Source organism: Barbus barbus, assembly GCF_936440315.1.
Source record: "Barbus barbus genome assembly, chromosome: 10".
NCBI lineage: Eukaryota > Metazoa > Chordata > Actinopteri > Cypriniformes > Cyprinidae > Barbus > Barbus barbus.
Window position 1 is genome coordinate 26,003,583 of NC_136738.1, and position 25,230 is coordinate 26,028,812.

Below are 25,230 nucleotides of genomic sequence, written 5' to 3' on the forward strand. Positions count from 1 at the left end.
CTCGATGGTGTCGCGCCATCATGACATCATGAAGCAGGGCCGATGATCAGTGTCGAGTGGCGACAGGGTAAGACCTCTGTGTGTACAGTGATCCAGAACATCAGCTGACTTTTAGCCATGCCATTAATTATCTTAACATCTGCTCGCAGGTGAGTGTTCCTCAAGTGCCACAGGTTTGATGTTATCATGGATTGGTTATGACTCCAGAATTGAATTATTGCTTGCAATTTGATGTGTAGGAGATCTGCAGACAGTGCAATATAGGTCTCTTTTCCAAAAAGAATGAATGAGATAAAGTTTGGATGTTTAGAAACAAAGTGTGTGTATGTGCGTGTGTGCGTGCGTGCGTGCGTGCGCGTGTGTGTGTGTGTGTGTGTGTGCGTGCGTGCGTGCGTGCGTGTGTGTGTGTGTGTGCGTGCGTGCGTGTGTGTGTGTGTGTGTGTGTGTGCATGTTTATGAGGACACAAATTTGTATAATGACATGGGTATGACAGAGGTATTACAATATGAAGGTGGTTTATGAGGACACTGCCTATGTCCCCGTAATTCAAAAGGCTTAAAAAAACATACTAAATGGTGTTTTTTTTTTTTTTAATCTAAAAATGCACAAAGTTTCCTGTGAGGGCTAAGTTTAGGTGTAGGGTTGGTGTAGGGCAATAGCACACACAGTTTGTTCAGTATAAAAACCATTACGCTTATGGAGGGTCCACATAAACCACAAAAACCAACGTGTGTGTGTGTGTGTGTGTGTGTGTGTGAGTGAGAGAGAGAATGTTGTGTATTGTGTTCTTGTCCATAATAAGAGAGATAAATATAAATAGATAAACATAATCTACTGTATATTTGAGGTTTCAGTTTCAAAATACCAGCAATATTTATGACAGTTTGATGTTAAACTCCACAAAAAAAGAGTAACACCATCATTGATTTTATCCCATACAGATTACGATCAATCTGCAGATTGCAGAGAATACAAGGACACATGGTACGTTTGGGCTTTAAGCAGGGATCAGTATTCATATACATTTTTTTAATCTAGTCAAGAGTATGGACACATTTAATCAAATGCATGATCCTTTTCATTTAATTTTTTATGACCCTAAAAACCTTTTGGTCTGGTGTCTCTTATATAATGCGTCCTTTTTTTCATCTGATGTCTTCTGCTTAAATGCTTGAAATTATTAAAACTGAATTTTATTTAAAAAGAATACATGTAAACCTTGACTTGTGATGTTATAACATTGTATTAATTCTACGTTTCTCCCATTGAAGATTGTTTTATTACGGTGTCTCATTTCAGATGTCGAGTAAAGCTGGGTCTGAAGTTCTGTTTGAGAAAGTTGGGAACACTGGAGTCATCACACTAAACAGACCCAAAGCTCTCAATGCTCTGACTCTCACCATGATCAGACACATCTACCCTCAGCTCAAGGTTAGGGGAGACTGGAAACCTGGAAACCAACTTCATATGAATATTTCTGACTGTTAACCTGTTTTAACCATTGTGTTTTGTAGAATTGGGACAAAGACTCTGAAACAGATCTAGTGATCATTAAAGGGGCAGGGGAGAAGGCATTCTGTGCTGGTGGGGATATCAGAGGTATTTATGTAAGATAATCATACAGTTTGGTTTTTCATTTACTCTTAAATGGATCTATGCATTGATAATGCAGTAAAACAGATCTGGCGTTCACACTGAAATGCAAAAAATGTTTTCCCAGCTGTCACAGAAGCTGGAAAAGCAGGCGATTCTCTCGCTCAAGACTTCTTCCGTGAGGAATATATTCTTAACAACACTATTGGTATGTTTTCTCACTTCTGTTGCTATTGTTGAGGATTGATGAAAAATTTGTATAAATTTTTTTTTTTACTTGAACTCTTTTTAGGTACATATCAGAAACCATATGTGGCTCTAATTGATGGAATCACAATGGGAGGAGTAAGTATTGATCTAAAATTGTAATCTTGTTGCACAAGTTCACCAGCAGATGGTGCTGTCTGTCCTAATTTAGCAGAATATGGCATTAAAGGAACCAGAGGGCCAGAGGCGATGTGGGCCAGCTTGTCTTGTGTTTAGAAAATATCCAAATAAATGAAGGACAAAGTGTCCTGCTTTATATAAAACAATACATATAACCATACCATTCTTTTATTGTGTCACTATAAATTTGTCCAAAAACAGTAGGACTCTCATTGCCACTGGCTTCATGCATAATGAACAGTCTAGGTGTTTTCATTTGTAAACACATGCATGAAAATATTAATACATATGAGTTATTATTATACTGTATGTATATTTAGTGCAGTTATCAATATCTTGCTGTCATGTTTGACCATATGATCTGCAAGCCAGTTGTTATGCACTGAGTCATAAACCCCTTTTAATCCTCTTATTGTCTGTCCTGCACTGTGTATTTTACCCAGTAGGTGTCAGCAGTGAGCTGATCTTGCACACTATCTTTGGGTTTCTTATGAATCCGTTCTCAAGTGTCCTCCCATTCGTAGGCTATGGATTTGTGTTTGAGTAACACTTTATATTTATATTCATGTTGCAAATTACATGTAGGCCTAAAACTCATTCATTTAATAATTAATTACAGTTGCAGTTAGAGATACATCACAAATGATTATGGAATTACAGTGGTGGAAAAAATTATTTGATCCCCTGCTGATTTTGTGCGTTTGCGCACTGAAAAAGAAATGATCAGTCTATAATTTTAATGGTAGGTTTATTTGAACAGTGACAACAACAACAAAAATCCAGAAAAACGCATTTCAAAAAAGTTATAAATTGATTTGCATTTTAATGAGTGAAATAAGTATTTGACCCCTTCGCAAAACATGACTTAGTACTTGGTTGCAATCACAGAGGTCAGACATTTCTTGTAGTTGGCCACCAGGTTTGCGCACACATCTCAGGAGGGATTTTGTCCCACTCCTCTTTGCAGATCCTATCCAAGTCATTAAGGTATCGAGGCAACTCGAACCTTCAGCTCCCTCCACAGATTTTCAATGGGATTAAGGTCTGAAGACTGGCTAGGCCACCCCAGGACCTTAATGTACTTCTTCTTGAGCCACTCCTTTGTTTCCTTGGCCGTGTGTTTTGGGTCACTGTCATGCTGGAATACCCGACCACAGCCCATTTTCAATGCCCTGGCCCTGGCGGTACATGGCCCCGTCCATTGTCCCTTTGATGTGGTGCAGTTGTCCTGTCCCCTTAGCAAAAAACACCCCCAAAGCATAATGTTTCCAGCTCCATGTTTGAAGGTGGGTATGGTGTTCTTGGTGTCATAGGCAGCATTCCTCCTCCTCCAAACACGCCAAGCTGAGTTGATGCCAAAGAGCTCAATTTGATCTCATCTGACCACAACACTTTCACCCAGTTCTCCTCTGAATCATTGGCAAACTTCAGACAGGTCTATACATGTGCTTTCTTGAGCAGGGGGACCTTGCGGGCGCTGCAGGATTTCAGTCCTTCACGGCGTAGTGTGTTACCAATTGTTTTCTTGGTGACTGTGGTCCCAGCTGCCTTGAGATCATTGACAAGATCCTGCCGTGTAGTTCTGGGCTGATTCCTCACCGTTCTCATGATCATTGAAACTCCACGAGGTGAGATCTTGCATGGAACCCCAGTCCGGGGGAGATTGACAGTTATTTTGTGTTTCTTCCATTTGTGAATAATCACACCAACTGTTGTCACCACCTCACCAAGCTGTTGGCGATGGTCTTGTAGCCCATTCCAGTCTTGTGTAGGTCTACAATCTTGTCCCTGACATCCTTGGACAGCTCTTTGGTCTTGGCCATGGTGGAGAGTTTGGAATTGATTGCTTCTGTGGACATGTGTCTTTTATACAGGTAACTCCCTTTAAGAGACTGCTCCTAATCTCTGCTCCTTACCTGTATAAAAGACACCCGGGAGCCAGAAATCTTGCTGATTGATAGGGGATCAAATACTTTCTTGACTCATTAAAATGCAAATCAATTTATAACTTTTTTGAAAAAAATTTTTGTTGTTATTCTGTCTCCCACTGTTCAAATAAACCTACCATTAAAATTATAGACTGATCATATCTGTCAGTGGGCAAACATACCAAATCAGCAGGGGATCAAAAACAAATTTCCCCACGGTATTCCTTTAAAAAAAAAACACATTAATCTGTACTAACTTTAGTGCTTAACTATAAATATGTTTGAATCACTCTTTTACCAGCACAACAGAGCATTTGAAATATTACTGTCTTCGTAGTTTCATGGGGTTCTGGCAGTAGGAGAGCAATGCCCCACGGTGGAATCTGTCAGCTCCTGGTGTTTAATTGATCAGGGATTCTGTGAAGGTCGAGGTGCGGTGATTTGGCTGTGCATCCTTTGGTCTGAGCCGTTTGATGCATAGGTGCTGCGTGATTTGTTTCAGTTGAAGACTTTGAATTATTTAAGAATGGAATGATCATGCAGGTTCACTGAGCGTCTTCTGACCTCAGATGTCTCTAAGGTTTAGAAATGGATTTTTCCATTTACTCAGATATTTGAGAAAAAGAAATGGGCAGAAGCTGCAGAATCACAGATAATGTTATTACAGCGTTTGCAAGGCAGCACCGCATTATTCCACTACGATTCTTGTTTTCTTCTTCCTCTTCATCTTTTTTCGGCACTTCATTTCTTGAAGAGATTGTTTACTCAAAAACAATTTTTATTATTTACTCATCTTCATGTTCCAAAACTGTATGCTAGTTAGTTAAATGGGGTATATTTTTTAAATAATTTTAAGTGACTCTTTTACATACTTTCTTACTAATTTTTATTGCGTGTAGATTAATAGACATGGTCACAATGTATTGCTATAGTCGTATTTTTTATTTATTTTTTGTAAATATTTGTAGTTATTAACTTTGTATTTTTTAAGTCAATTTAAAATGACACCTTTTAAAATCTCCTGCTGACCTGGGTTAATTATTCAAAATTTAACTGCTAGCAAAGTTTGTAAACATAATCTTTATTTGCATACTAAATTGTATTTGTTGTCTTCAGTTGCTGCATCTACACTACTGTTCAAACGATTGGGGTCAGTAAGAAAGAAATTGATACTTTGATTCAGCAAGGACACATTAAAAATGATTAATAGTGACAGACAAGACATTTATAAATACATTTTCATTTTCAGCATTGATAATATCAAAAAATGTGAATCCAGTTTTAACACCCCAGAGTGTCTATGAGTTCCTCTCATACTTATTCTAAAGCAGCTTCCCAGAATCCCTGTTTAGAGATGTAAGAAAGACATAATAATCCTATCAACATAAATAGATTATCCAATAAATCACCATGAACATCAGAATGATTTTCTCCAGTGGTCCAGCTGAAGCTCTGTTTATGGAACACATTTAGTAATGGAAGAAATATGCAATCACTCATGAGAGGCGTAACATCATATCTCACACCTGCAGTGTATCAGTCGGTGGCTGAGTGTGATCTATGAGCATCTCTTTGATCCCTCACACAGGCCTGTCAGGGGGTGGCTGCGCCGCACCTTTAATACCTTCCTGACCGTCACTCTTTATCAGCTATTCCTGTTTTTTTCTTCTGCATATTTGCAGCTTTTGTAAGAATGTTCTCTGTTTGCTTTGATCATATAGTTAACATGTGGATCACTATTACGATAGTCTTTTGGACCCCACTGAATCTGCACTCTGATTAATTTTGCTGTGTTTAGTCTTTTGGAATTTTGAGTTAATTTCCAGTCACAGCATGCAAAACTACTTTGGACCTTGCAACCGATATGGGCAGCAGGATGTGACGCCACACTCTTGGGCATCTGTTATGAATAAATGATCAATTATAAAGGACAAATAATAATAAATTCAGTGTTACAGATTTGGGAAGAGCAGTTAGAAGTAGGCCAGATCCACTCTTTCATATGACCTCTGCCAAGTTAATTAAACCTCTTCACAGTGGTGTATGAACGTTTGAACTAGAACTTTGCACTTGAACTGTTAATAAAAACAAATCTTACCTGTGGCTGCGTATGTTTAAGCATGACTGTTTCTCTTTTAAGTTAACAGGAACTTTTTAGAAATTTCCACATCTGGCATTTTTAGATTGAGTGGTTTGCCAAGAACCTGATAAAGCTGTTTGCCTTCTTTTGGGATATCTATAATGAAACGTTCCAGAGCGCTTTCATATTAGAATTCCACCAGATTAAAAATGGTCTTTAAACATTTTTGACTAAATTTATGTTCCATATTAGTCTCCTAAAGAGTAGAGGCTTGTGTTTTTGATAGGTACTGTTTTCCATCCTGGAGCTGATTCTTAAATTTAGAAGCTGGCTCCACTGTCTGCAAGTTTTCGGTCTGATTCCAGCCAAACATTTTGGAGAATCGGTGAGAGTTTCCACCGCTTCTAGGTGAATGATTTGATGCCTCCAGCTACAACATGTGCTTCCCGTTTGACTCTGAATACTTACATTGCCACATGAAAATGCTGTTACCAAACTATTCAGTTTGCTTTCTCACTCTGTGATAGTTTGGATAGTTGTTCTCACTTTATGTAATCAGCCATGCAGGGGACACATGTACTGCTCTGATCACAACATGCTTCTCAAATCCCCCAGGAGAAGATGATGATAGTCTTTAAATGAGCAGCCCGTTGAGAACACAGCCCCCAGTAAGTTTCCTAATAACTGACTTTATGATGTGGATTTTGTTTAACTAGATGAGTCCATGTCAGTCATGCTCTGTGATACGATGAGTCACATCAGCTAAATATATTGAAGTGATTAAGACGATGATGCTGTCTTATGCGCATCTTTTTTTATGACAGAATCAGGTTGAGTCTTGCAGTGGCGACGATGGAAAAAGTTGTAGACTTTTGACCATGTTATTTTGTGTAAACCTCCTGATGGTTTTTTTTTTTCAGAAGTTGTTTCAAATTTTGAGGATCATTTATCTAAAGAGCAATGTGAGTTAATCAGTCAGTTATTAGTTCTAAAAGACCTGATAACCATTCAGCTGTAATGCACCAAGAGTATCAGCTGTCTGCTAGGGTTGCTGTGTTGTTTCTTATCCTACACAGTTTGTGAACAAGCTGTGACGTTTCAGAGCACATAAAAATACGGTATGCCGTACATCAGTGACTGTTTGTTATTCCATTCCTGCGTCTGCTGCTTAGGCGATGCTGTGGTGATTTAGGCTCTCAAGCACGGCTAAATCATCAAACCTGGTGTTGGTGCTTCATTATGGCAACAGTGCTGAGGGATAGGCTTAAGTTCTGACACTGTGCATATGGTTCACCACAAACCAAATGAACTTTGTCCGCTCTCTTTTTTCACACAATTGGAGAATTTTGCCATCTTCACATAAATCATTTCCCTAACATGACAATATATAGTAGGCTGTCATTTTTAAAACATCATGGTTTCCACTGAGTTAAGCAGCACAACTGTTTTCAACATTGATAATAATAATAAATGTTTATTCAGCACCAGATCATATTAGAATGAAAGGTCATGTGACACTGAAGTAATGTATGTGGAAAATTCAGCTTTGCATCACAGGCATAAATTACATTTTAAAATATCTTAAAATAGAAAACTATTAGTTTAAATTATAATGCTATTTCACAATATGTTTACTGTGTTTTTGATCAGATAAATGCAGACTTGGTGAGCATAAGAGACTTTTTTTCAAAAACATTTTCAAAAATCAAGCAAACCCCAAACTTTTGAATGATAGTGTATGTTTCAAAGAAAGCTATGTGATTGTAATATAGCATATTCTGAACCTGGACCACAAAACCAGTCTTAAGTCGCTGGGGTATATTTGTAGCAATAGCCAAAAATACATTGTATGGGTCAAAATGATTGATTTTTCTAGGATATTAAGTAAAGATTTTCCATGAAGATATTTTGTAAATTTCCTACTGTAAATATATCAAAACTTCATTTTTGATTAGTAATATGTATTGCGAAGAACTTCATTTGGACAACTTTATAGACGATTTTCTCAATATTTAGATTTTTTTGCACCCTCAGATTCCAGATTTTCAAATAGTTGTATCTCGGCCAAATATTGTCCTATCATAACAAACCATGCATCAATAGAAAGCTTACTTATTTATTTTATTTCAAAAATTAACCCTTATGACTGGTTTTGTGGTCCAGGGTCACATATAAGTTATGTGTATTTGAAACAGGAGGACGAATAATGAAATTTTAATTTTGGGGTGAACTGCTCCTGTAGTGTCTTACAGTGGATGGGTGTGGAGACTTCAACCCTCATTCTATGGCTCTCTCCATCTGGTCTGTGAACATTGTACCCAATTATTGATCTGTACTGTTTTCTCTCTCTCTCTCTCTGCAGGGCGTGGGCCTTTCAGTTCATGGACGGTTTCGTGTGGCCACTGAGAAGACACTGTTTGCTATGCCAGAGACGGGCATTGGTAAGAGGCAGCCTGTGTTCCTCTCTCTCCCTGAGGGCTGTAACTGGGTTATAATCTGATATATCATTAATAATGCAAGATGGCTTTGGTTTCACAGAAATCAATAGTACTTTATCCAGAAATATGGATGTGAAAAGAAAATGTAAAACATACCATTTGCCAAAAAAGAAACTGTAGTTTTGACACATCAATTTAAAAGAATAGTTCACCCAAAATTTGCTGAAAATGTACTCACCCTCAGGCCATCCAAGATTTAGATGAGTTTGTTTCTTCATCCAAAGAGATTTGGAGAAATTTAGCATTGCATCACTAACTCACCAATGGATCCTCTGCAGTGAATGGGTGCCGTCAGAATGAGAGTTCATCTGATAAAAACGTCACAGTCAGAGTAGCAATCTATTTTTTCTTTTCCTGGGGTCCACTTATAATTTTTTTCACTAATATTACTTTGCATCTTGACTGCTAGATATATCAAATCTTTCAACTCAAAGTACAAGCAGATCAGTGTGAGATGACAGCACACTTTTTTTATACTAAAAACAACCCTGTGTGATCTGTTTTCTTCTCAAATCATTGCCTGGCCCAAAGACCTCTCCAAAGCAATCTTTCACAACAGATTGTTCAGATCAGTTTTATGTGGAAACAGTGTTGAGAGATGTGGATTGAAGCACCTGTCTGATGCTTGTGGTCTCTGAATGAGCGGCATGCTAAAATGCTCCACAGACAGCGTCAATCTCCCTTTTGCTCATGGAAGGAATTCTGGCGATTCTGACAGCATCCGATCAATCTGCCGCTGATATGTAAGTGAGTGGGTCTTGTTCCAACCGTGGAGCCAAAAGATGATTTGTGCACTGCAGTATGTAGACTTAATTTTGTAACCTCTCATCTGATTTAGGTGGACAGCTCAGTTCATAGTGGCATGAATTGTGTTAGGGAACAAAGTATAAAAACAGAGTACAAGCACAAATTGCCAAATTTGTAAGGTTGTAAATAGAAAAAGAAGATTTTTGTTTTTTCAAAATTAAGACAAGACGTTTTAACACTTTCAGCACTGCAAGCCACCTTCAAATCAATGTTATTACAAAAATTTCTTGCAGATGCAACTTGCTTTGGTAATTATTTTGTAGCATGACTTGCACTGTATTTAACACTACCGAACATTTGGGATCTGCACGATTTTGACATGTTTGTGAACATTTATGCTCACCAAAGCTGCATTTATTTGATCAAAAATAAAGTAAAATTAGTAATATTGTGAAAAATATTATTACAATTTAAAAATATCAGTTTTCTGTTTTAATATGGTTTAAAAAGGAATTTATTTGTGATGGAAAAGCTGAATTTTCAGCAGCCATTAAAGTCTTCAGTGTCACATGATCGTTAAGAAACATTTCTTATTATGAATGTTGAAAACAATTATTTTGCATAGTATTTTTGTGAAAACAGTAATACATTTTCTCTATGATTCTTTGGCATAGAAAGTCCAAATGAACACTACAGTATTTATTTGAAATAAAAAAACTTTTGTAACTTTAAATTTTTTTTACTTTCACGTTTCACTAATGCTTATTTGCAGAATTAAAAGTATTATTTAAAAATAGTTAAGTTGTTCCACTGCTTATGTTTTTAGAGTTTTGTCATAAACTTTAAATTGTAAATTCTGTCATCACTTACTCACCCTGAAAATATGGGGTTAGATATGAAGGTGAGAAAATGAAGACAAAAAGTTCATTTTTTGGTCCAAGGTGAATGTTTCCACATTCATCTTTCATAACCATCCTCTCATAATACATCCATGTGTGCTGCATCTCGCTTTTATTGCACATGCTTTAAATTTTTCATGCTGCTTTTCATTCCACGTTCTAATCACACCCTGTGAATGGTATGTCTGGAGCCTCGATGCAGTATAAATCAGATTGTCTGTGATGAATACTTGCCCTTGTCCCTATCACATGCTCCTACACATGTAGGCAGAAGTCTGCCTCGGCTATTGTAATTCGTTCTGGACTCCTAATGAGAGGGCTTTACAGCATTTCCTCCTGTTGTACAGCGTCCTTCAGCTCTTGCAGGCCTTGGGCGAAGACTCCCTGCGGAACTGTTAGAGTGGCAGGAAGTAGTGTTAATCACGGTCTGTGACACATCTGTTGAGCGTCTGTGCACGTGCATGTATGTGTGTGTGTATTTGATTGAGTGAATGCACAGTGTCTGTGTGCCATCACCCGCTAATTCCATTAAGAGCCTGTGTCTCTCAACCCCAGATGAATGAATAATCCTCTTTGGGTTTGCACTTGTCTTAATAGTTTATTCTGCGGTAAGGTGGCCAGACTCATGAGTCTTGTAGCTGGGTACTTCCATATAGTACTACTTCTTTGACATGAGGTGGTTAAACAAATACTACATCATATGTGTGCATGGAATTTGCTCTTCGATTCAGCTATTGATTAAAAAATGGCCTATTAAATTTTTTATTTTATTTATTGCATACGAGACTACAGTCATATAAGCAGAAACCTGCATAAATAATTATATTAAACAGGTTTACCCAACACGTTTCAATGTTTGCCAACATTTAGTTTTAGCTAACAATAACAACCCTGGACTCGAGTCGGCAGCATAATGAAAGTTTCTATGGAAATCTGCATAAATAATGATTGATTGACAAATGTTTTGAACAGGTTTTATACATGTTTGTCTTATTGGCATTGATTGAAAAACACCCCAACTCACACCATTGTTTGAGCCGCTGTTGCTATGTGGGGTCTCTCAAACAAACCATGTTTTAATAGTGTTTACACTTTTCTGGAAAAGAAGTATAGTGCTGGGACTCTTGTGCAGTTTTAAAGTTTTTTTTTTTCATGAATGCTATAAATGCTTCAGGCTAAGTGGGATTCCGGAAGGAAAGCACCACGAGCAGCATGGTAGCAGTAGCCTTGAGCCATTTGTGCTGAGCTGTGGCATGTCCCATGATGGCACCTTCTCTGACAATGTGCCAGCCATCTGTGCGCCGAAAATGCACCCCCGCCCGCTCCCACTTGCCTGCAACCTTGTTCCACCCCTTCACCCCCTTCTGCTGATGGATTATTTGCTATTTGAGTCTTAAAACTATGCCGGCCATGAGACAAAGCCACTGGGTGAATGGCAAGCGTAATCTGCATTTATGATATTACATTTGCCTCCTGGAATCAGGTCAGGAGACCTAATCATGTCCTGCTTTATTCCAAATTGTACCTCATGCTGGGTGTGCGTGAGGGGAGTGATGTTATTTTTCTCAGCCCTTGCTACTAAAAAAAGCACATCAGGTTAATAAGATCGTAGCGCCACACTATGCCATTTCATAACCACATCCTGCAGACTGAACAATGCATTTAATTACTGTTTATGCTAGGGTTTTACAAACTAGAGGCACCTTGCAGGTGCCTGAAAATAAATATATTCTAGTTTTTTTATTTGCATCTTTTGGCTATAGTGTAATAAAACATCCAATTACCTGATTTTTGAAACATAAAGTTTTCTTTAAAATGTCATGTCTACTACTTTTTCTGCATAAATGGTATGTATATATTGAAATATACAGCACCCTTTATACTTTACAAAGAGTGTCCCTTGAGAAATCACTTAAGCAATTCTAATAATTCCCTAAAAAGCTGATTTATACTCCTGTGACCAGAAAATCTTTTTTTCTTGTGTAGAGAGCACTGGAAGTCATGTCTCATTGGTTCTGTACAATCTTAAGTTGAAGGACGACAGTACAGCATAAACACAGCAGATGCAGAGTGTCACTTCAGTCAATAAATCTTATTAAGAGAGGCGAGAACCAATCGTTAGGAATTGAAATACATCGCCAAACTGTTTGTTCAGTGACCTTGAGTTCGTAATTATTTTTTCTGCATTCATTTTCTCAATAAGGATTTAAATAAATTCTTCAATAAAGAAGCCTTGAACCAAACCACCCAGCTCTGAATTACAGTACATTTGATTCAGTGCAAAACAGTGTTTGAAAACATGAAAAAAGAATAGACTTTACTAAAAGTAAAAGTCAACTAGTCATCCCATGAAGCATTGCAATCAATTAATTAATATAATATATATATATATATATATATAAAACTTTTGGCGGGTATTTGTCAGTGAAGAAAATGATTAGGATTTTTGTGTCCAGAGTTTTACTTTGTCATGCTTGTTTCTATAGGTCTGTTCCCTGATGTTGGTGGTGGCTACTTCCTGCCTAGACTTCAAGGCAAACTAGGCCTCTTTCTTGCCCTGACCGGGTTCCGCCTCAAAGGGAGAGATGTTCAGAGGGTCGGGGTGGCTACTCACTTTGTGCAGTCCGACAAGGTAATGTATATAGAGATTGACCAATATACTGGCAAGTTTATCAGGCAATATTTGGCTATTTTGAGGTTACAAAGATATTCGATTGGCCAAATAAATGCACCAGTTTGTTGTAGTCTGCTGATGGCCTTGTGAATAGATATTGCACAATTTTCTCTCATCAAAGATTTTTGTGAATTGAGTAAATATTGTAAAATATAATTGTTATTTTCATTTTTAGCTTTCATTAATTTTAAATAAAATTGTATTTTTTACAAATAAAATACAGTGGTGGCCAAAATGATTAGAACACTAGTATATTCAGCAGCTAAAAATGGTTTCAAGTCGGTTATTTCTATATGCTGTAGTGTATCAGTAGGAAATATCAGTTTGCATTTCCAAACATTCATTTTGCCATTAATTGTAATAATCCATTGAGATTTTTGTTTGCACAAATGTCTGACAGCAGCCAGTGCTCTATATATTTTTATATAATTTATAGCATTATATTGCATTATCATACACATATATTGGATGTGATTGTTTCACGTTATGCAATGTTTTTACATCCAGCTCCTGGTTAGAACAGTGCTAAGAAGAAGCTATTATGATTTTAGAACGGTTTTAAGACAGTTTCAAAAGGATGAAACTCAAATTCAAGGTAACGATGACTGGAAGGAAGCTGTGCTGCCCTCCTGGGATTTTGGGCAGCAGTTCTTGCATTTGATGCTGAAATGAGAGAAGTTAGTGAAAGGAGAGGACTTAGTCAGCGTTTCTCAGGCTTTCCAGTGAGTGTTCGGCAGCAGGGGGCGACCGAGCCCTGACACTACGCCCAGTTCATGTGCCAGAGGTGAAAATGAGGACCAGGGCTTGGCACTGCTGGAGAGAGGGGCAAGCAAGCCTACGCATGCACGCACACACACACATCCTCTGGCCAAGGACAGACGACCAGCAGGATCTGACGTACACGCTACACACAGAAGTGACTTGTGATAAAAATAACCACAAAAGGGCTCTGAGGACAGGGCGTTCGTTTGTACCGCAGAAATAGTTGTGAACTGATTCAATTAGTTTTATGAGCAATCTAAAACAACCCTGACAATTATATACAGAGCCTGTGTTATCATTCATTATCACCACAAGCAGCACAGAGTCAGGACATTTTAAAATTGTGATTTTTCAGTTGAGCAAATAAAAAATAATTGAAAAACATGGAATTTCTATAATGAATATACATGTTCTAGTACTATAAATTATTTAATCGAGTAGACGTTGTAAATTCTGAGTCCAGTCTCTAAAAAAAAAAAGAAAACAATCCAGTAATCACAAGTGAAAGAAATTAATTTTTCCAACATGTGGGAACCTAATGGGAGAATTAAATGCCATTCTTCCTTTTATATCCTGGTGCAATGCATTATATTCAGTATGTTAGTATAATGAGTTTGTTCCAAACCAGCCTTAGAAAGAATAGTGGCTTGCAAAGGACCTATGAGAAAATGCAGTGAAAATTTGAAAATATCCATGCAATTAGGAGTTTCATGTGAGGGTGAAAAAGTTCCACATGCAAATTTCTGCAAATTCTTTGTGCTGGTGACACCAAAAGTTTTTAAAATAACTTCTATGTGAGCAGTGGATAGTGGACCTGTTTTTGCATGCAAACTTTAGCTGATGTGACCTTTTATTCGCAATGTTGGGAGCACACTTATGGTCCCTAAAAGGCTGTCCCTGGTAAACAGCACACTATGTTTTGGATCAGAGCTGTTTTATGTTGTATTTCACTATGCCCCAACAGTTACCATCAGGAAACACCTTGTAAAAATTCCTGTTGTAAACAACACGTTCCCTTCTCTGCTCGTTAGTATCTGATTTAGACCCACTAGATTGTTTGTACCTGTGATGTTGAGAATTTTAACTTTTTTTTTTCTCCTATCAGATTGCATCTCTTGAGAAGGATCTTGTTGATCTGAAGTCTCCATCTAACAGTGATGTGGCCCAGCTGCTGGATTCTTATCAGGAACAGGTATGTGGCAAAAACAGATGTGACTTTTTTTTTTTTTTTTTTACTTTTAGAGTGTCTGCGGTTACACTGCACAGTGGTGGCTTGTATAAGCTGTCACCATAGCCACAGTATACAACACTGATGCAATCTTTATATAGTTACAAATGTGGAAGATTTTCTCACAAGGAAAAAAAACAAAACAAAAAAAAATTGTCATTATTTACCCACCATGTGTTTTTCCAAACCTTTCCAAACACAAAAGGAGGTTAAAAAGTGTTGGTGTCCAAATTACATTGGATCTCATTAACAAAAAAGATTTAAAAAAAAGAGTTAGTCATAAAATTACAATAACACCACCTTTCAAGTTTGGGGTCAGCAGTTTTTTTTAATTAATACTTTTCTTCAGCACTGATGCATTAAATATTACAATAAAGACATCTATAAAGATTTCTACTTCAAAAAAATCCAGAACAAAAGGTATCCTGGTTTCTTCGAACATATTAAGCTGCACAACTATTTTCAACATTGATAATAATAAGAAATGTTTCCTGAGCACCAAATCAACATTTGTGACCCTGGACCACAAAACCTTAATTGTCAATTTTTAGAAATTGAGATTTCTACATCATCTGAAAGCTGAATAAATAAGCTTTCCATTGATGTATGGTTTGTTAGGATCGGACTATACAGGTCCTTCTCAAAAAATTAGCATATTGTGATAAAGTTCATTATTTTCTGTAATGTACTGATAAACATTAGACTTTCATATATTTTAATTCATTACACACAACTGAAGTAGTTCAAGCCTTTTATTGTTTTAATATTGATGATTTTGGCATACAGCTCATGAAAACCCAAAATTCCTATCTCAAAAAATTAGCATATTTCATCCGACCAATAAAAGAAAAGTGTTTTTAATACAAAAAAAGTCAACCTTCAAATAATTATGTTCATTTATGCACTCAATACTTGGTCGGGAATCCTTTTGCAGAAATGACTGCTTCAATGCGGCGTGGCATGGAGGCAATCAGCCTGTGGCACTGCTGAGGTGTTATGGAGGCCCAGGATGCTTCGATAGCGGCCTTAAGCTCATCCAGAGTGTTGGGTCTTGCGTCTCTCAACTTTCTCTTCACAATATCCCACAGATTCTCTATGGGCTTCAGGTCAGGAGAGTTGGCAGGCCAATTGAGCACAGTAATACCATGGTCAGTAAACCATTTACCAGTGGTTTTGGCACTGTGAGCAGGTGCCAGGTCGTGCTGAAAAATGAAATCTTCATCTCCATAAAGCTTTTCAGCAGATGGAAGAATGAAGTGCTCCAAAATCTCCTGATAGCTAGCTGCATTGACCCTGCCCTTGATAAAACACAGTGGACCAACACCAGCATCACTGACTGTGGGTACTTGACACTGGACTTCAGGCATTTTGGTATTTCCCTCTCCCCAGTCTTCCTCCAGACTCTGGCACCTTGATTTCCGAATGACATGCAAAATTTGCTTTCATCCGAAAAAAGTACTTTGGACCACTGAGCAACAGTCCAGTGCTGCTTCTCTGTAGCCCAGGTCAGGCGCTTCTGCCGCTGTTTCTGGTTCAAAAGTGGCTTGACCTGGGGAATGCGGCACCTGTAGCCCATTTCCTGCACACGCCTGTACACGGTGGCTCTGGATGTTTCTACTCCAGACTCAGTCCACTGCTTCCGCAGGTCCCCCAAGGTCTGGAATCGGTCCTTCTCCACAATCTTCCTCAGGGTCCGGTCACCTCTTCTCGTTGTGCTGCGTTTTCTGCCACACTTTTTCCTTCCCACAGACTTCCCACTGAGGTGCCTTGATACAGCACTCTGGGAACAGCCTATTCGTTCAGAAATTTCTTTCTGTGTCTTACCCTCTTGCTTGAGGGTGTCAATGATGGCCTTCTGGACAGCAGTCAGGTCGGCAGTCTTACCCATGATTGCGGTTTTGAGTAATGAACCAGGCTGGGAGTTTTTAAAAGCCTCAGGAATCTTTTGCAGGTGTTTAGAGTTAATTAGTTGATTCAGATGATTAGGTTAATAGCTCGTTTAGAGAACCTTTTCATGATATGCTAATTTTTTGAGATAGGAATTTTGGGTTTTCATGAGCTGTATGCCAAAATCATCAATATTAAAACAATAAAAGGCTTGAACTACTTCAGTTGTGTTATAATGAATCTAAAATATATGAAAGTCTAATGTTTATCAGTACATTACAGAAAATAATGAACTTTATCACAATATGCTAATTTTTTGAGAAGGACCTGTATATTGGTGTTTGGTGATGAGTTTAAGGCTCAAGGTCTGCATTTAAAGTCACACCAGAGGTCTTCAGCTGGGATCAGGACTTGGCTTTCTGCAGACCAGTCGAGTTCTTCCACACTGACTCAATCATTCGGAGAAATTGACATGTTAGAATAGAAGTTTGGCGGAACCCTTTTCTATTCTAACATGTCAGTTTCTCTGTGTATAAGGCACGGTTCAAAAAGAAATGATTGATTGAGTCAGTGTGGAAGAACTCGACTGGTCTGCAGAAAGCCAAGTCCTGATCCCATTATGCATAATTAATTGTTATTACAATAGTAAGGTCGTGTAATATGTGTAAAAAGACACCTTAAAATAAAGTGTTACAAAAAATGTAATATATAAATTATATAATAAATAAATATTATATAATTTTAATAATTATATCTTTGTTGTTGTTTTTTATTGTTATTAGTATTTTTATATAATTTAGAAAAATGTGACGAGAGCCTATGGACCCTGGTTTCAGCAAGCTATAATGAACATGAAGTTTGATATTCTCAAGACTGTCCAAATGCTCAAAGTCCTCTGCTGTATTTTACTATATTCATTATACTCATTATGACTTTATGGTCATTATGACTATGGTATGGATTTATGGCCATCTGTGTTTAATGCTGTGAAGTTGTGTGTGCTGAAAAGGAGTGTCGAAGTGAAGATTGTGACTCATACAGTCTTTACGTCACAGAAATCTTTGGGAAGGAGGGACTGATAACACACCGCTTTCATGCTCCGGACAAACAGCTTTCACAGACCCTTCCCAGACCTCTTTTGAGCATTTCTTTTATTTGTATTCTCTTTTAATATCAACAGATCTTGATATTAGCCTAATTTAAACAAAAAAACACAGAATTATTTAGAGGTAGTCTTTGCATTATGATATGGCACTAATGTTATGTCTGTCAATGATCCGGCTTCAAAGAGAGTTTTATCTACAGCAGCTGTCATTAAACCATAAAACCATATACTTATATCAGCTTTGTTCATCAAGGTTGCACTTTAAAGCCACTAGATTGTTTGATACTAAAGATTAGATAAGGTGTATCCAGACCTTAGCAGATAAGGGAGGAATATAGAGACTTTCATTCTGTTTTCAGTGTTAATAGAGAATCCATGACATGGAATCACAATTCAGTGACAATGAATTAAAGTAGAGAGATCCATGTCTCTTTATCTCCAGAGCAAGCATAAAATGAAATGTCACTGGGATTCATGTCACAGCTTTTAAGCATTAGGAGGGCGTAAATTAGTTCGACCAGCAGTGCATGCCTGCACAGAAGATGAAATGATAAATGGCCTTAATCTGAAACTGTCAGTCAACAGTTTATCTTATATACAGTAGAAAATAAAATATATATATATATATATATATATATATATATATATATATATATATATATATATATATATACACACACACACACACACACTACCAGTCAAAAGTTTGGAATGTTTTGAAAAGATGGTTCTTATGCTTATTCTTCAGCTTCAGACACAGCCGTGGTGTCTGACAAGACAAAAATGGCCTCACACACAGACAGTTGAGGATTGTAGCTGTCTGGGTTGAAATATAGCCCTGTATATGTGCTTCAGCTGGCGTTTAAACACAGACTGCTGTTATGTCTCCTCAGAGCAGTCTGGATGCTGAGAAACCTTTCGTGCTGCAAGAACAAACAGAGGCCATTGGCAGGTAAACCTAAACGCTCTTCTCTCCTTGCTTTATTGTTATATATCAACCGATCATCTCTTCCTCTTTACTAGTTATAGCATGAAATAAACATTAACAGCGGAAAGATGTCATTACACACTATTTTTCAAGTTCAAGTCCACTGATGTTAATCTAATCTCCTGTCTGGTTTGTTTGTCGGACAAAAATGGCAGATTCGGCATTATGATTGTTCAGTTCGCCTGTCAATCAAACTCCCTGCGAAGGGACAATTGACACCTTTTTGAAGAACAATAATTCATGTGCTTTAAAACCCTACTTGCAGTGTAAGTGCACTATATGTTTTTCTTCTGTTTTAACAAGCGAGTCATGATCAAACATTTAGTTATAATTAAACATCAGTGTGAATATTTTCATACTTTATTTTTTTATTATTTGGTTCACCAGTGCATTCTTTCTCATGAGATTCTGGATCAATCCGCAATAATTCATAATCAGAATTGTAGGTTAACTGTGGATAATTCAGTTTACTGAAAAAGCATACAGAGGACAAAACTTCATTGATACAAAATATGTCATTTAAATGCCTATACTGTGCAATTTGTTTTTGATGTACACTACCTATTTTCATCACTCGATCCTTCAGAAATCATTCTAAAATACCGATTTAGTGATTTAATAAACATTTTTAGTATTAACAGTGTTGAAAACAGTTGTACTGCTTAATATTTTGTGAAATCCATGACACTACTATTCAGCAAGAGAGCACCAAATTGACCAAGTGATACTTCTTTGGTACTTCACAAGTGATGCTTCTTTTTTCAGGATTCTTTGAGGAATAAAGAGTTCAGAAGAACAGCATTTATTTGAAATAGGAACCTTTTGTATTATCATAAATGTCTTTACCATTACTTTTGATCAATTTAATGCATCCTTACTAAACACAAATTTGAATTTCCTTCCAAAAAAAAAAAAACTGATGACCACGGTAGTGTATGTTTTTAGCCATATCTCCCAGCCCCAGTATAAATCAGCATTGTATTTAACCTGTAATATTGAAGTGTGAATTGCAGTGGCACAATACTTGTGTATTTGCATACTGTGACGATGACAGTGCGGTAACTGTGACTCTAAATCATCTGCAGGAGCAGTGTTGGCCTAAAATCAGTAGACGTCACGCTTTTGAAACCAATTAGTTGCACTTCTGGGTTTGTGTCTGTTTCACTGGAGAAGCTTTAGACACCAGCCTTCAGAGTGCAATTTATGGCACTCTGAAAGGCCCATAATTCCATGTGCAGGGAAAAAGTTGGGTATGTTGATCAAAGGCCTGAAACAATCAGACTGATAAACATTGGACATGCTCCAAAACTCAGTTTCCACCATGACCAGAGCGTGTGCAATGTTGTCTTTGTCTTCCCTTGCGAGTGTTTGAGCGTTTAGTGAAACATACTGCAGTGAGCCTATACACCCCTTGTTTACCTGTTTTTGTGGCGTTTGACTCTGCATTGCATATGAGCCTTACATAACGGTTGATGCTGCACTAAACTGCTGTCCCAAGATTAAGTCGGATGACTAATTTGGCTTGACTGCTTGAGCGTGATGCAGAAAAACGTCCACAGACGGGGTTTGCATATGTGTTTGTGTTTGTGTTTGCAGGACTGACCCTGTAATTTTTGTTATTGTTCTATTGTTTCAGGCTCTTTTCAGCTGGAAGTGTGGAGGAGATCATGGAGAACCTTAAGAAAGATGGTTCTGCTTTTGCACTCAAACAGACTGAGGTGCGTTAAGGGATAGTGATTAAGCATACTGGTATTTAAAAAAAAAAAAAAAAAAGTGAAAACTTCGGTCCTCACACAAAGCTACTTATGACTTCAATATAGTGTAGCCTATGCTTTTTGTTTAGATATGTCTGTTGTTTTTTTTATCACTTTGAAATTTTACAATCCTAGTCCTCATTCACTTTCATTATATTGAAAAGAATGTCCTTGAATATGACCTTAATGGCCCTTTTGTTTACTACAAAAAAAAAACAATTGATACAGGTTTGGGATGATATGAGGTGAATAAATTATGACAGTATTTTTATATTTCACTTTTTGGATGAATTATTCCATTAATTAGTATTAACTCACATGGCCCTTTTTTCTAATAAGCTATGTTGAGCTGATTTATTTATATATTTAGGAATAATACTTTTATTCAGCTGGGATATGTTAAATTCATAGTGACAGAAAAGATTAAAAAAATTAAAAAATATTTATATCGTGAATAAATGACATTTCTTTTTATTCATTAAAGAATCCTGAAAAAATGATCACAAGTTCCAATAAAAATATTAAGCAGCACAGCATTGATGATAAGCACATTAGAATGATTTTTGAAGAATTTTAAATAATCATTTATTCTTGTGGTAGCAAAGCTGAAATTTCATCAGCCATTTCTAAACTATATTCAAATAGAAAACTCTTATTTTAAATCGTAATATATCTTTTTTACTGTATTTTTGTTCAAATAAATGCAACCTTGATGAGCACAAGATAACTATTTCTGATCCCCAGCTTTTGAATGGTATAGTGTGAACACAAATCAAATTAATATCAAGCAGATAGTATTTCAAACATCATTTTGCTGTGTTTATATATAAAAGTAAGATTATATTTTATACTTCGTCCCTGTGTTAAGACGAGCTGTTTATTCATTCTAACTCCGACGTGCAAGAGGTGTTTTTATGAACCTCATAAAATGACATGGCAATAGGGAAGGTCGTAGCAAGGTTTGGTTTATTGTTCTTCATACGGGAGTCTGTTTCCATGTCCTGCTCCTGCAGCTGGGTAAAGCATGGAATGGTTTCTGGGATATTTGGTGAAATAAACAGAATGAGCGCATATGGCTTCTCATTTGAGTTCTGCATGCTCTCTGCTGCATGCAAACCCTCTCTTCTATTGCGTAATGGGCCCTGAATCATATTATACCTCATTAGTATTTAAAAGCCATTCTGTTTTTCCTCCCATAGCGCTACTTTGTCATGCATCACTTTGTTTAGAGTCAGCTGTAGAGAGGAAATTGATGTTTGACGTAGTGACGTTTTATTGTTGAATATTTACAGTTGCTGTTGCTCAGTATATGTGTGGACTATTATTTTTTTGAGTGAAATTCTGGTTCCTGCTTTTGTCCTTTCGTGACCTTAACAAAGTTACAATATAAATAATCACAATACCTCATTATACTGTATTATACAAAGTGACAGTGATATAAACAGAACATGCCATTTGAATTGAATGTGAGGTTTTATGTAAGGTTCTCTCTAAACACAAGGTTGTTTATGGACTGGTCCTCTGCTCATGTTGGGCCTCTTTTTATCAACAGTACACTTGGCCATTACCCTTGTGTAACCTCCCTGTTCGTACATTTTGGTTATGTGTGGACGGTTTGACGTCTTCCCCAGCTCACATTATTTTATGTTTTGTTTTTTTTTATTTGATTGATTGATTGATTGATAGATTGGGAGACTTTTTTTCACCCAAAACAACAGCTTCTGTTAATTTTTGTGAAAAATTCCCCGAAAGTCCATCCATCCACTGTTTTATAAGTCTTTCAATGTCATTGATCAAATCTAAAACTAGAACTAAAAATTTAAAATGAAACCAAAATCATAACTTTAGCTGCTCAGTCTGTCTATTTCAGATTAACTGTTGGCTTTCATGTTGTAAAATAAAAAGATTATACTTTGTTGATGCAGTCAGATATTCAAATTGCTATTTATTTATTGTCATTATTCAATTTGGGTTTTTGTATTGGATTTTACAGACTCTGTCCAAAATGTCCCCAACCTCTCTGAAGTTAACCTTCAGGCAGATTCAGGAAGGAGCGAGAATGAGTTTGCAGGAGGTGTTGGTGATGGAGTATAGACTCAGTCAGGCCTGTATGGTATGTAATGCAATTCTCTGTAAATGCGGTGCTTTATCATTTCATTACCCAGATCAAATCAGCTTAAAGCTGTGTTGGCACATTTTTCACATACCAGTTATTCATTTAGGGGAAATATTTGTGTCATGAGTTTTTACTTTGCTTTGCAGAGAGACCACGATTTTTATGAGGGAGTCAGAGCAGGTAAGATGCATATTTTCTTCAGAAATTGACACATTAGTTCCTATTGATAAAGTTCCTATTGGGTTTGATAAGGTGTATCAAAGAGTTGGTGAATATGTAACCTTGAAGAGTCATTTTCTCTTTGTCATTTAAATTCAAAGACATTCAAAATGTTGTCATTTAAAGCAGTTTAGGAAGTATAGTGTTCTGCTGCAATAATCCATAAAATGAAGTTTGTCATTTATTACATTTTACATTTACACGTTAGATACACATTTCTATCAAATTTGAGCACTGACGAATATATCAGGAAATATCCTGTATGATGTCTATGATATGATGTGTATATGAATTACATTCCATTTTAAATTCAAATTACAACTCCACATCCTGTTTACTTCCTTAGTTAAATACAAATTCAGAAACTCAAAGTCATTATCTTTAAAATGCTGAATGAATGCATATGGGGGAAAAAAAATGTGAGTAAAGGTTAAATTACATGTTTGTACATTGTTGATGTTAAGAATTATATAATGTCTGTTATTGGTAATTATAAAGGTTATTTATAGGGTTTTACCTAAAATGAATCTTTTTTTCCAGAACAACTCCATAGAAAAGTCAGAGCATAACTAACAGATTTTTCCCCTCTCTACTTGCAGTTCTAATCGATAAAGACCAGAGTCCAAAGTGGAAACCTTCTACCCTGTCTGGGGTCTCAGAGCAGGCTATTGAAGAATGTTTCAGCTCTCTGGGTGAAAGAGATCTCAAACTATAGAGAAAAATTACATTAAGTTGAGAAAATAATGACAGAATTTCTGAACTGTAGGACAATATGAATTTGCAGCACTCCTGTCAGGGTGAATGTTGTGCTGGGAAGCATATTTTGCATTCTTAAAAATGACTTTTTCATCCATTTATGTAAACCTTGTGGAAAGAAAATGGCAGGCACTCATTTTTGCACATGCTGCAATCCGTGATTAATCCTGACAACCTTAACACATACCCTGGCCGTGATTCAGTATGGTGGGATTAAAGTATTGTCATGTGATGCATAATATGACTGCCATTAACCAGTGTGTTTACTACTCAAGCGGTTCCACTGGTCTAGACTAGAGAGTATCAAGCCTTTGACAGAATAAATCGGAATGATTTTGAGACAACCGTGATGCCTTGAATTCAAATTATTTGCTGCTTCTCTTCTTTGCTCATAGAACTAGGATGTTCATAAAAGGTGTGTGACCTATATTTGTGCTAAAACAAAACATAAAATGATTGTATTGTATCTCTGTTTTTGATTTTGATAGTAGATATGGCATATGTTTCAATGTACCCACAGTTCATCTCAATAAAAACAACAGTGTAAAGTATCTTCTGTATTTATTGTGAAGTAATTAGCAAATTGCCTGACAGACTCAATAGCATGGCAGCAGACCAGTTAATCTACTTATTAGTGATGTTTGTTAAAGCATTGCCCATACTAAGGGTTAGGGATTTAAACAAGCACCTAACTGCAAGAAGAAAAGTCTGGCACTCGAATTGTTCCACATTGTGCTACAGTATGGACATGACAGAGTTTAAGTCTCTGGTTTTGGTTTTGTGATAAATGTGAAACCGAAGAAACCGAAAAACAAAGGCAACAGTTGAGGTATCGACAAAGGCCATGGTTTATTTATTGGCGTAGCAGGTTTTTTCCCTTTTCTTTAGGTTACAGAACTGAGATTGCACAGATTACAGGTAAATCACTTCTGTCTGAAATATACACTGAAATATGAAATACAACAATTTTGGTCAGAATCATCAGCACCTCATCAAACATGTATAAGATGACTGGAGATCCTAGGAGAAATCAGCTTGACAGTACAAGCTGGTACAAATGTAGTCTGACTGCTGTTTATTTATACTGATGCACTTTTTTGTTGTAGGTGATTACACACTTTCATCAACAAAGTATAATGTAGTTCTATTTGGCCTAGTATATGAATGGAAAATAATGAGAGTTATGAACACCAGTGAAGTTAGTGCTGATTGTTCTTTTAGATACTGAGATGTTCTGAAGTTCTACTCGGAGCACATACAGTAATGTGCTGAAAGGCCTCATGTAACACAACTTTAAGTCCTTCTTTCATATCTTAAGATTTTGCTTTGCATTTATGACATTCTCCGCAAAGCATAATAATCAAAGTGCAGTTCTTGCTTAATTGTCTTTGCAACAGGCCGTAACAGTAACTACCCACATCTTCAGTGGACTTGGTTCCGGAAGTAATTTTCTCATTTGTTTTCTCCACAGGGATTTGAAAAAATTCTTCAGTAAACAGTTTAAAAACATGAACCAAAACAAATAGCTTAATCAACCATTGATTTGAAGGAAAAGCAGTTTTGGCAATCTGAATAACAAGGCAAAGGTACAAAACTGTGAATTATTTT

At 36.9% G+C, this 25,230-nt stretch overlaps 1 protein-coding gene across 1 annotated transcript; it reads left to right on the forward strand.

Moving 5' to 3' along the window:
- The first annotated feature begins 14 nt into the window (after nt 1-14).
- On the forward strand, nt 15-24,175 carry hibch (3-hydroxyisobutyryl-CoA hydrolase). The gene is made up of 14 exons (XM_079426695.1): nt 15-149; nt 943-985; nt 1,301-1,432; nt 1,516-1,600; nt 1,722-1,802; nt 1,887-1,939; nt 8,352-8,430; nt 12,620-12,765; nt 14,675-14,761; nt 18,683-18,741; nt 20,414-20,495; nt 22,525-22,644; nt 22,794-22,827; nt 23,466-24,175. The coding sequence occupies exons 1-14, from the start codon at nt 118-120 to the stop codon at nt 23,579-23,581; spliced, it is 1,149 nt and encodes a 382-aa protein (XP_079282821.1). The 5' UTR covers nt 15-117; the 3' UTR covers nt 23,582-24,175.
- Nucleotides 24,176-25,230: the final 1,055 nt, after the last annotated feature.